The 10,402-nt window shown below is 49.5% G+C and overlaps 1 protein-coding gene and 1 long non-coding RNA gene across 12 annotated transcripts in view; one reads left to right on the top strand and one right to left on the bottom strand.

Moving 5' to 3' along the window:
• Positions 1–445, bottom strand: part of LOC122233654 — a 34,820-nt gene extending 34,375 nt beyond the window's left edge. Inside the window, exon 1 of the long non-coding RNA XR_006211306.1 lies at positions 112–445. This is a non-coding gene — a long non-coding RNA (uncharacterized LOC122233654). The remainder of the gene's footprint in view (positions 1–111) is intronic.
• Positions 446–618: 173 nt separating this feature from the next.
• On the top strand, positions 619–6,772 carry KRBA2 (KRAB-A domain containing 2). 11 transcript variants are annotated; one of them, XM_042966523.1, is made up of 4 exons: positions 619–793; positions 1,393–1,495; positions 2,506–3,320; positions 4,593–6,772. In XM_042966523.1, exons 3-4 carry the CDS (start codon positions 3,287–3,289, stop codon positions 5,846–5,848), a joined length of 1,290 nt encoding a protein of 429 aa, XP_042822457.1. In that variant the 5' UTR covers positions 619–793; positions 1,393–1,495; positions 2,506–3,286; the 3' UTR covers positions 5,849–6,772. The 11 variants fall into 11 exon arrangements, with proteins under 11 accessions (XP_042822457.1, XP_042822462.1, XP_007086027.2 ...); XM_042966528.1 differs by having other exon boundaries at positions 619–847; positions 3,123–3,320; XM_007085965.3 differs by having other exon boundaries at positions 619–847.
• The last annotated feature ends 3,630 nt before the right edge of the window (positions 6,773–10,402 follow it).

Here is a 10,402-nt window from a genome sequence, read left to right as displayed (position 1 = left end):
GACAGGAGCTGCTAGGCTTTCCCAGCAGCGTCCAGCCCCCTGCCCCAGGCTGTTCCCCTACAGTGAGAAGCTACAGGATCCCTGGCATGCCCGCGGGCCCCCTTTACCAACCTGTTTTAATGCACTGGTGCCGCACGGAAGGGGGCCGTTACATCAGAGTCTAACGAAACAAATCTTCAGGTTGCAGTTAGAAGTAAGCGCTGTCCATCTGAATGAAACGCAGGTTCTCGCGACCACGTAAATAGGTGGAGGCACTGCAGACACGGACGCCTCTGCCCTCATTTTAGATTAAGCTGCCGGACTCAGAATGCTGACTGCAAGTTGACTTCGCGAGTTGCAGGCTTTGCAACAACGTGGGAAAATAACCGGTTTTGCCGCGGGGGACCGGGCTCCGTGGCTTGTTCTGCCAAGGTCACGCGCACGCCGGCCTCGCGTATCCCTAGTCCCCGCCACTTCCCAACGACAGGCGGGGCAGGACGCTCGCGAGCCCCCGTCCCGAGCGTGGAAAGGGTGCCGGCCGGCCCGCGGCGTCAAGGGCGGGGCTTCCGGCCGGCGCGGAGCAGCTTCCGGGGCGAGCGGCTTGAGGGACCGACTGGGCACGCGCGGGCGGGAGGAGAGACCGCGGCTGGACGCGGGGTGGGCGGTCCCCGACGCCGCGGCCCCAGGCATATACCCCTCACCGCCCGGGCGTCCCGTCCTCCCCTCTGGCCTCGCGGGATTGGCGGGGCGGGTCCGCGGCCGGGCCCGGGAGGGGCGGAGCCCGCGGGAGTGCGGGGAGGAAGGCCGCGCAGGGGTAGGTGGTGCCCGAACCAGGTCCCAGGAGGAGGTGGAGTGTCCGCGTTGGAAGGTGCGGGGACACCGTTACCGCCGAGTCTTCATCCGGAAACTGGCACCTCCGCTGTGACGGTGGAGGACACCGAAACCTCAGTAACTGCCGGAGGCAGACACACAGCGAGTGGTAGAGTCCTAAATTGAATTCCCACGCCGACACCCTTGGCCCTCCCTCTGCACGGCCTCGCCGCTGCACCCGGACGGGAAGTGTTTGCAAACGTCCTTTGAGTATCTTTTGTCTCGGCTTTGTATTCCTTGGCGCTCCGAGCGAAAATACCTAGGTGGATGGCCCAGCTCCTACCTGCTAGGTTGCGTAAACCTGAACCAGTCGCTACAAATACAAAGCGAAGGGCTCCGCTGAGTGCCCCGCCCCCAGGGAGGGGGGGCGTGGCCATTAGCTGGAGTTGCCGAATGCGTCGGGAAGCAGGCCGTTTTGAGCTGGGGGTGACCCGGAAGATCAGTGAAAGGACGTTCCAGGTCTGGGGCGCCAAAGCAAAGACTCACAGGTGGGTGAGGAAGGGAGGTGTTTCCAGTTTTCTCTAACCAAAGGTCATTTATCAGTTTCCCCCCAACAGGCACAGATCGCACCGGGAAGCTGAACACAGTCCTTTCATGCTGCCGTGGAACGGGTGTTGAAAACCCAGATAGCCGCAGGGATGGGCAGGTAAGCTGAACAAGGTAGCAGGTGGCTTAGGGACCCTGAGAAACAGGAGCGTGCAGACTGTTTAACGGGAGCTGCTGTCTCCACTCCAGCCAGTTGTTGCCAAGCAGCAAAGTTCCCAGCGTATCCAGATCTTCCCGTTTTCCAAGCACATCAGTCAAGATGCTTCTGTGAAATCCCCCAATCTCTAAGTATAGGTAAATCGTTCTAATTAAAAAAAAAAAAAGTACACTGGGTAGACTAACCAAAGTAAGTCTGTTAGCCGAATGTGGTTTTTGGGCTGTGCCTCAGAATTTCCTGCTATAGTGTAAGGACCGTATCTCATATTAAAGACTGAGATTTTGCATCTTTTGATTATAAATTGTTTCCAGCCTGTCTTCTTTCTTTTACAAGTTGGAAATGAGGCCCTTCCTTCCTTTGCAGTCCCCTGAAGGGCCTCCTACAGCTGCCAGTGCAGCCACTCAATTTCGGAGAGATGCTGGTTTCAGTGAGGAGTCTGGAAGGCACTTTACTGGATCCCGTTGAATATCTTGCGGTTTTCAGGTCTGTTCTAAGGACCACTAAGGCTGTGAGACGACAACAGATACTCCTTCAGAAACAAAGCGCCATATCCGGGATTAAATGAGACTGGTAGATGAAGCAAACTTTGTTTTACTGCAGAACTTCTCAGAGCCTTTAGAACATCATCGTATACTGAGGATCTTGAGTTCAGACTCAAACAGCACTCGCAAACGTTCTATTTTTTCACTACTAAAATGTGTGTCTTCCACATGTTTTAATTTGGATGTGTTCATTTAATAAAGGTTCTCTGTTTTTCCGCTCAAAGGAAGGCCATCAATAAGGCAGTGGTTTTGTCGTCAGTAATGTCTTAGAATCAGGAATGTTCCATGGTCAACCAGTGATGCTGAGCGAGGGAGTTTGAAGCCTTTTTAGTGGAGAACCTTCAGAACCTCGGCTCAGCTAAGACCCTTGCTCAGAGCTCTGAACCCTTTTCATCTTTCTCTGCTTTTCAGGATTCTGCCCTATCCCTCAGCTCTGCATTTGATGGCTGGGATCCTGGGGATCTTGTTTTCCTCTGACTGTTGGGATTCCTGTTACCATCATATGAATCCTCCCCCCGGCCACATCACCATCCCACCATCTGGAGTTGTGCTAAGGAATCTGGGTTTAGACACCTGAGTATCAAGTTCTGTCCCTGAGGAATTCTCCGACCTTGGTGGACTGTGGACTCTGTTTGGGGTATCTCTTTTTGGCATGATACTCTCCTGACAAATCTGTACATAACGTACAGTATTTCCATTTCTGGAAACACCCTGCTGCCTCAATTCAGAGCCATCAAGCCTGTACCCGAAAGTGTCTCCCAGCCTTGGGAGCACCCAGGTTCATTTGGACTCACTGTTGTTTTTTTTTTTTTTTTTTTTTTTTCCGGAAATATGTGGCTCTCAGCTCAGGCAATGTCAAAACAGCCCAGGCCTACAGACCTCCCAGGAGGGCAGAACTCTTTTTTCTTACCCATGAAGCAGGACTCACGTGGTTGGATAGGAGACCTTGTCTTTATTTCTGGGATCTTCCATATAATATTCACATGACTCAGTGCCAAGTCATTTATGCTGGCGTGGCTTCATTCCAGGTACCCTCCGCTCTCCCTTCCCCAGTCCCGATGTGGCTGCCAGGAATGGTCCCTGTGTCTGCAGCTGGCGTTGTCTCAAGAGGTAGCGACCTTTGGCGGGCATGACCGAGGACTAAAGGTGTTTGGAAGCCTCTGGAAGGACTGCTGAAGGGTGCAGGGACACAATGCTGGACAATTATGAGAATGTGGTCACTCGGGGTAAGGACTCAGACTCTTCATTCGCTAATCCTGTGTATGGTCAACGGGAAAACCATTGTAAAATTTCTTACCACCTTCTCGATTCTCCTAAAGCGAGGACAGGCTCTTGGGCCCCAAGAAACTGATTATGTTGATTGTGGAAAGGCTGAAGAGCCCTCTCTGCCGTGAACTTCAAGTTCAAAATTTGCTGTTATCGTGTGATAACCTTCTAGCAATGTTCTCCTGTTTATATTATTTTAAAAAAAATTTTTTTTAACATTTATTTATTTTTGAGAGACAGAGAGGGACAGAATGCAAGCCGTGGAGGGTCAGAGAGAGACGGAGACACAGGATCTGGAACAGGCTCCAGTCTCTGAGCTGTCAGCACACAGCCTGATGCGGGACTCGAACCCACAAACTGTGAGATCGTGACCTGAGCCGAAGTCAGATGCTCAACTGACTGAGCCACCCAGGCGCCCCTCCTGTTTATATTATTTTAAAAGTTACTGAGGGAGGGGCGCCTGGGTGGCTTAGTTGGTTAAGTGTCCAACTTCGGGTCAGGTCATGATCTCATGATTCATGGGTTCGAGCCCCGCGTCGGGCTCTGTGCTGACAGCTCAGGGCCTGGGGCCTGCTTTGAATTCTGTGTCTCCCTCTTTCTCTGCTGATCCCCTGCTTGCACTCTGTCTCTCTCTCAAAAATAAATAAGCATAAAAAGTTTTTTAAAAACAAACAAAAAAAGCTACCGAAGGGAGGTATTAGTCCACTGTCCTTAAGCATTTCCATTTATCCTGTCTCCTGTTCAATTAATGAAGACCAGTTAATCAGGTTTCCCCGTATGAGCTAACAGTTTCATTTGTTCTGTTTGCCTGAAGTCTAAAATTACTACGTATTTGCGTATATATCTTACTGATGTAAAATTCTTTTGACATGCCCTGGTTTTGGATGGTCTTCGTTGGCTTTTTAATTTTTTTTTTAATTTTGAGAGACAGAGAATCTCAGGCAGTCTCCATGCACAACACAGAGCCCAGTGTGGGGCTCTATCCCACTACTGTGAGTTCATGGCCTGAGCCGAAATCAAGAGTCAGACGCTTAACCGACTGAGCCACCCAGGCGCCCCTTGCTTGGCTTTTTAGTTGCCTTTTTCTGTTACTGCTTTGTATTGTTATCGTGTTATCTTTCTTCTATGTAGTCGTCTTCAAATATCAGATGGAAGAATGCAGAACTCTGGAGGGAGAGTCTTCCAGATGGAATATCAGTGAATTGAACTCTGTTTCTTTCTCCCTTTCCTAGGATCCTTCTTACAGCTCTCCATGATGCCCCAGAAAGCTGGAAATGACTCCCCTGGTGTTTCCAGCACAAGTGAAACGGAAATGGAGATAAGTGACATGAGAGAAAAGTTTCTTACAAGTGTGACAAAGTTAGTAGAAAGCAAAAGTTACAACAGCAAGGTGTTTTCCAAAGAAAAGTACTTTCAAACAATAAAGGAAGTCAAAGAAGCCAAGGAAAAGGGGAAGAAGTCATCACGCGACTACCGCCGTGCAGCAAAATATGACGTGATCTCTGTGCAAGGCACGGAGAAGCTAATAGAGGCCGCTCACAGGGAACGTGATCGAATACGGTATTACGTACATAAGGAAGAGTTGTTTGACATTCTTCACGACACACATCTCAATATTGGACACGGTGGGCGGACACGGATGCTCAAGGAGCTGCAAGGAAAATACGGGAATGTCACCAAAGAAGTCATTGTCCTGTATCTGACACTCTGTAAACAGTGCCACCAGAAGAACCCAGTGCCCAAGAGAGGTCTTGCGCCCAAGCCCATGCCTTTTAAGGACATCGACTCCAGATGCCAAGTTGAAGTATTTGACATGCAGTCAAATGCCGATGGTGAGTTCAAGTTTATTTTGTATTACCAGGACCACTCGACCAAGTTTATCATCTTACGACCGTTAAGAGCTAAACAGGCCCACGAGGTGGTCAGTGTCCTGTTGGATATTTTCACAATTCTCGGTACCCCTGGCGTGTTAGAATCTGACAGTGGCATAGAGTTCACAAACCAGGTTGTTAATGAGCTCAATGAGGTATGGCCGGAGCTGAAGATCGTCTGTGGTCAGCACCGCCCTGGCCAAGGCCAGGGCTCCCTGGAGCGAGCGAGCCGTGACGTCAAGAACATGATACGTGCCTGGATGCGGAGTCACCGCTCACGCCGCTGGGCCGAAGGCCTGCGGTTTGTGCAGCTGGCGAGGAATCAGGTGTTCGACGTTTCCTTGCAGCAAAGTCCATATGAAGCGATGTTTGGCTGTAAGGCCAAACTCGGCCTGTACTCCTCACACTTACCCCGCGAAACCGTGGCCATCTTACAGACAGAGGAAGAGCTGGAAATTGCGGAAAAACAGCTAGAAAGCAGCCTTTGGATCAGGCAGGAAGAAAGGACTGAGATGGGAGCAGACAGATCTGATATGGATGAGGACATCGATCCCACGCCTCCGGAACCTACAGAGCCCGGCACCTCACAGGGGGCCCCAGGCCTCTTCTGCTGGTGAACGGGCGCCTGCTGGGTGCCGTCCAGCCATCTGAGAACTGGCGCCAGATTCCCCGGGGAAAGGAACATGAAGGCTGCGCTCTCCACAGTCGCTCACGTTGTCCACGGCAGTGCTTGCAACGAGGGGAAAAGCGGGCCGGGTCCATAACAAATGACCACAAACTTGGCGGCTTAACAGGAACATACCCTTCAGCAGCTCTGGAGGCCAGAAGTTCAAGATCAAGGTGTTGGCAGGGCTTGTTGCTTCTGGAAGCTCGGAGAGAATCCGTCCCGTGCCTCTCTCCTCTCCCTGGTGGCCGCTGGCAGTCCTCTGCGTTCCTTGGCTTCCTCGAGTCTCTGCCTCGTCTTCACGTGGAGCTTCACCTGGCCTTTCCCCCTCTGTCTCTCTGCGATCTCCTTTTCTGTCTCTTAAAAGGACACCACGGCATACCAACCCCATGCCATTGGATTTAAGGTCATCCCCAATCAGGGATGATCTCCTCTCGACATCCTCACCTTAATTGTATCTGCAAAGACCCTTTGTCCAAGTGAGCTCCAATTCACGGGTGTTGGGGGTTTGGACTTGGACATACCTTTCTTGGGACACAGTTCTACCAACTACAGCCAGTAGAAGAGTATTTCTGCCTGCAGAACCTGAACCGATGGGGTCTTAAGTGTGGTGCCCTACGTACATCTAGTACGTATTCCTTCTGCCAAGCCCCCCTCCTCAGACAACATCCCGAAAGGTGGGGGCATCGGAGGAAGAGGTGTAGTGAGAAAAGAGGAGAGCGGCCACCTCGGCATCTGAGCTCTATTTCCTGCTTCAAGAAGAACTGTATGTGCCACCCCTGCTGTCACAATGGCATTAAGAACTTGTGACGGGGCACCTGGGTGGCTCCATTGGTTGAGCCTCTGACTTTGGCTCAGGTCGTGATCTCACGGTTCAACGCGGTTCGTGGGTTCAAGCCAGCGTCATTTATTTTTGGCTCTCAAAAATAAATGAACGTTGAAAAAAAATTTAACGTGCAAAAAAAAAAAAAGGAAAAAAATAATTTGTGATAAAAGCGACATTCCGCATCTGTGGGGAGGAGTTATATTATTCAGTTAATGGTGCTGGATCAGTTAGCTATCCATCAGGGAAATGTGAAGCCTGATTCTTCAGCAAAACACAAAACTATAAAAATATGGGGGAGGGGGAAACGGAGGGTTTTTGTGATCTCGGGATGGAGAAAGCCTTTGCGAGCAACGCATGAACTTCAAACGCCATAAAAGAAAGTTAACCTACTTGCCCTAATGAGCAGTTCAAATGGCTATGGAAAATAATGCCATTTGAAACATGAAAAGATAAATGACATCGGGAAAAAAAATTTGCAACACTTAAAACACGTAAGGCATTAATTTTTAAAAGCGTACTTAGAAATTATTAGTGAAAAGAGCAGCCAATAGAAAGCGAGCAAAGGCTAACCACGGAAGACAAATCAGCGGGTAGTTCTGCTTAATGCCGTGCCTGCGTGTGGCTGTGGTGTGATGGGAGACCCCGTGGCTTGGAATCAGATCCGGGCTGTCAGCTTAATGTTTATTTTGAGAGAGAAAGTGCCACGGGGGCAGAGAGAATCTCAGGCAGGAGGATTCGATCCGGGGTTCGATGCCACAACCGTGAGATCACGACCTGAGCCGAAATCAAGAGTCAAGACACTCAATCGACTGAGCCACCCAGGCGCCCCTGGGCTGTCTGTTTAAATGAAACAGACTCCAGTTATTTGAAGGTTTTTACTTTTTCCATTGTGCGCATGGGAGAAGGGAGAAGTGCCTGGTGCTTCTATATTTAACAAACCTGACTGGTAAGGAGATATAGTAATTGCTACATTATTTTCAAGGCAGCTGTATTCGTTTCCTGGGGCTGCCCTAACAAACGGGGGCAGGGGGGTGCTTCAACAACAGAAATGTATCGTGTCACAGTTCTGGAAGCCAGAAGTCCCAAGATCGAGGTGCCAGCAGGTTTGGTTCCTTCCCAGGGCCGTGAGGGAGACTTCGCGTCTCTCCTAGCTTCTGGTAGACTCGGGTGTTCCTTGACTTGCAGATGACATTCTCTCTGTGCCTTCACATTTGTGTGTGTCTGTCTCCCTCCGTGTCCAAGAGCCCCCGTCTTACGAGGACCCTGTTGTGTAGGATGAGGGCCCACCCTAGTGATGTCCTTTTAACTCCATCTTCTGCCTCCTTATTTGGAAATAAGGTCACATTCAAAAGTACTGGGAGGTATGACTGCAACCTTTTTGGGAGGGGTGAGGGGGACAGAGTTCAGCCTGTAGCAGCAACCAATCAGAAGGACTATCGATTTCAGAGGTAGTTTTTAGGAGATGTAGCAACAATTTCTTAAGTCTCGGAAGGCTTACAAAGTCCCTGTGTTCAAATAACACTTGCAAGAGCAGATTATTTTAGCAGAAAACAGAAAAAAGTTGATAACCAGTTACCAACGTTCACACAAGTCTTGGTTTTGCACAGGAGAAGCTGATGGAGATTCTTAGGGAAGATACCTTGTCCAACTGGATTATTTGGCTCAGTTTTATGATGCAACATGGCACCTACCTCCGCACCTAGTGGAGGGAGGGAATGTTGCCGTATCTTTCGGAAACTCTTCGTTACTTACGAAGACTTGCATTTTTCAGGTTCGTCTCTAGAATTCCGTTAAGAGGCCTGTGAAATTCAGTTTTACTAGAAAATACAATGGACAGTGGGCTAAAAAAAATTCACTTAACAGCCTCTTGAACTCCAAGCTTAACTGTGAAACGGAGCAGGTAATAATCCCAACCTCAGGTGCTCACTGCCCCTGGTACTACCATGGCGAGCCCTGAGTCCCGTACAGAATTGCTGAATCAGTATGTCGTACACCTGAAACGAGTGTCACGTTGTAGGTTGATGATGCTTCAATTAAAAAAGTATTTGTGGGGGTGCCTGGGTGGCTTAGTCAGTTAGGCGTCCGACTTCAGCTCAGGTCCTGATCTCACAGTCCGTGAGTTCGAGCCCCACATCGAGCTCTGTGCTGCGAGCTCAGAGCCCGGACCCTACCGTCTCCCTCTCTCTCTGCCCCTCCCCCGCTCACTTTCTGTGTCTCAAAAATAAACATTGGAAAAAAAATTTTTAAGTATTTGTTGAACGATAATCCGCACCTCACAGAGCTGTGATGAGGTTTATAAGAGGGCATTATGGGTATTTGTCGGCACAGGGCTCAGTGCCCAGCCCTTGGCCACTGTCCCTCTGCCTGTTAGCATGCGTGGCCACATTCTCAAGCCACAGTTGGCCCTGGAGCACTGGCTCGGGATCTCCTTCACCCTTCGAGGTCGAGTGCACCCCTGCAGCTCGCCTACCCTCGAGTTCAGAAGTGCGGTGGCAAAAGCTATTCTGCTCAAGTACACTTCTGCCTTTTTGTGGGTTTTTAGGGGTTTTTTTTTTGGCAAGCTTTTTTGGTTTGTTTTTGGCAGCAAGAACATTTAACATGAGATCTACCCTCTTGACAAAATTTGTTAAGTGCGCAATATGCTATTGTTAACTAGAGGCAAGATATACAGATCTCTAGAATGTAATCATCTTGCATAACTGAAACTTTATCCCCCCACTGAATAGCAGCCCCCACTCCCCCTCCCCCCAATCCCTGGCGACCACCGTTCTGCCCTCTGCTTCTCTGTGTGTGACCATTTCGGGTACCTCGTATAAGCAGAATCATGCAGTATTTGCCTTTGTGTGACTGGCGTATTTAAACTTAATGCCCTCAAGGTTCATCCACATTGTCAACTATGGCAGGATGCTTCTTTTTGAGGCAGGATAAACCACTGCGGGTATATAGTACGTTTCTCTTTATCATTCATCCATCGGTGGACATTTGAGTTGTCTCCACATCTTGGCTGTCTTGAATAATACTGCAGTGAACTTGGGCGTGCAGATCTCTTTTTTCCAGATCGTGATTTCAACTCTTGGATAAATTTGTAGGAGTGGGGGCGCCTGGGTGGGCCAGTCTGTGCTGACAGCTCACAGCCTGGAGCCTGCTTCAGATCCTGTGTCCTCTCTCTCTGCCCCTCCCCTGCTTCTCTCTCTCTCTCTCTGAAAAATAAGCATTTAAAAGAAAATCTGTAGAAGTGGGATTGCTGGGCATATGCTATATCTGTATTTAATTTTTTTAGGAACCTGCGTGCTGTCTTCCACGGTGGCTACACACATCCAGTTTCTCTGCATGGTCACCAACACTTGTTACCTTTTGGGCTTTATCGATAATAACATTCCTAACAGGGTGGGGTGATACCTGCTTGTGGCCTTCACTTGCGTTTCCCTGGTGACCAGTGATGTTGGGCATCGTCTCATATACCTGTTGACCATTTGAATGCCTTTCTGGAGAAATGCCTATTCGAGTCCTTGGCCTGTCTTTTTAATTGGGCTATTAGGGAGGTTTTTTTGCTTCGAGTTGAAGGCGCTGCTTACATCGTTTGGATATTAACCCTTTATCAGATATTTTCTTCCATTCCGTAGTTTGCCTTTTTTCTCAGGCCTCCGCTCTGCAGACACTCATGAGTTTGATGTAGTCTCC

Source organism: Panthera tigris, chromosome E1, assembly GCF_018350195.1.
Source record: "Panthera tigris isolate Pti1 chromosome E1, P.tigris_Pti1_mat1.1, whole genome shotgun sequence".
Taxonomy (NCBI): domain Eukaryota; kingdom Metazoa; phylum Chordata; class Mammalia; order Carnivora; family Felidae; genus Panthera; species Panthera tigris.
Note: the sequence above shows the minus strand (reverse complement) of the source record. Positions and strands in the feature narration are given on the sequence as shown.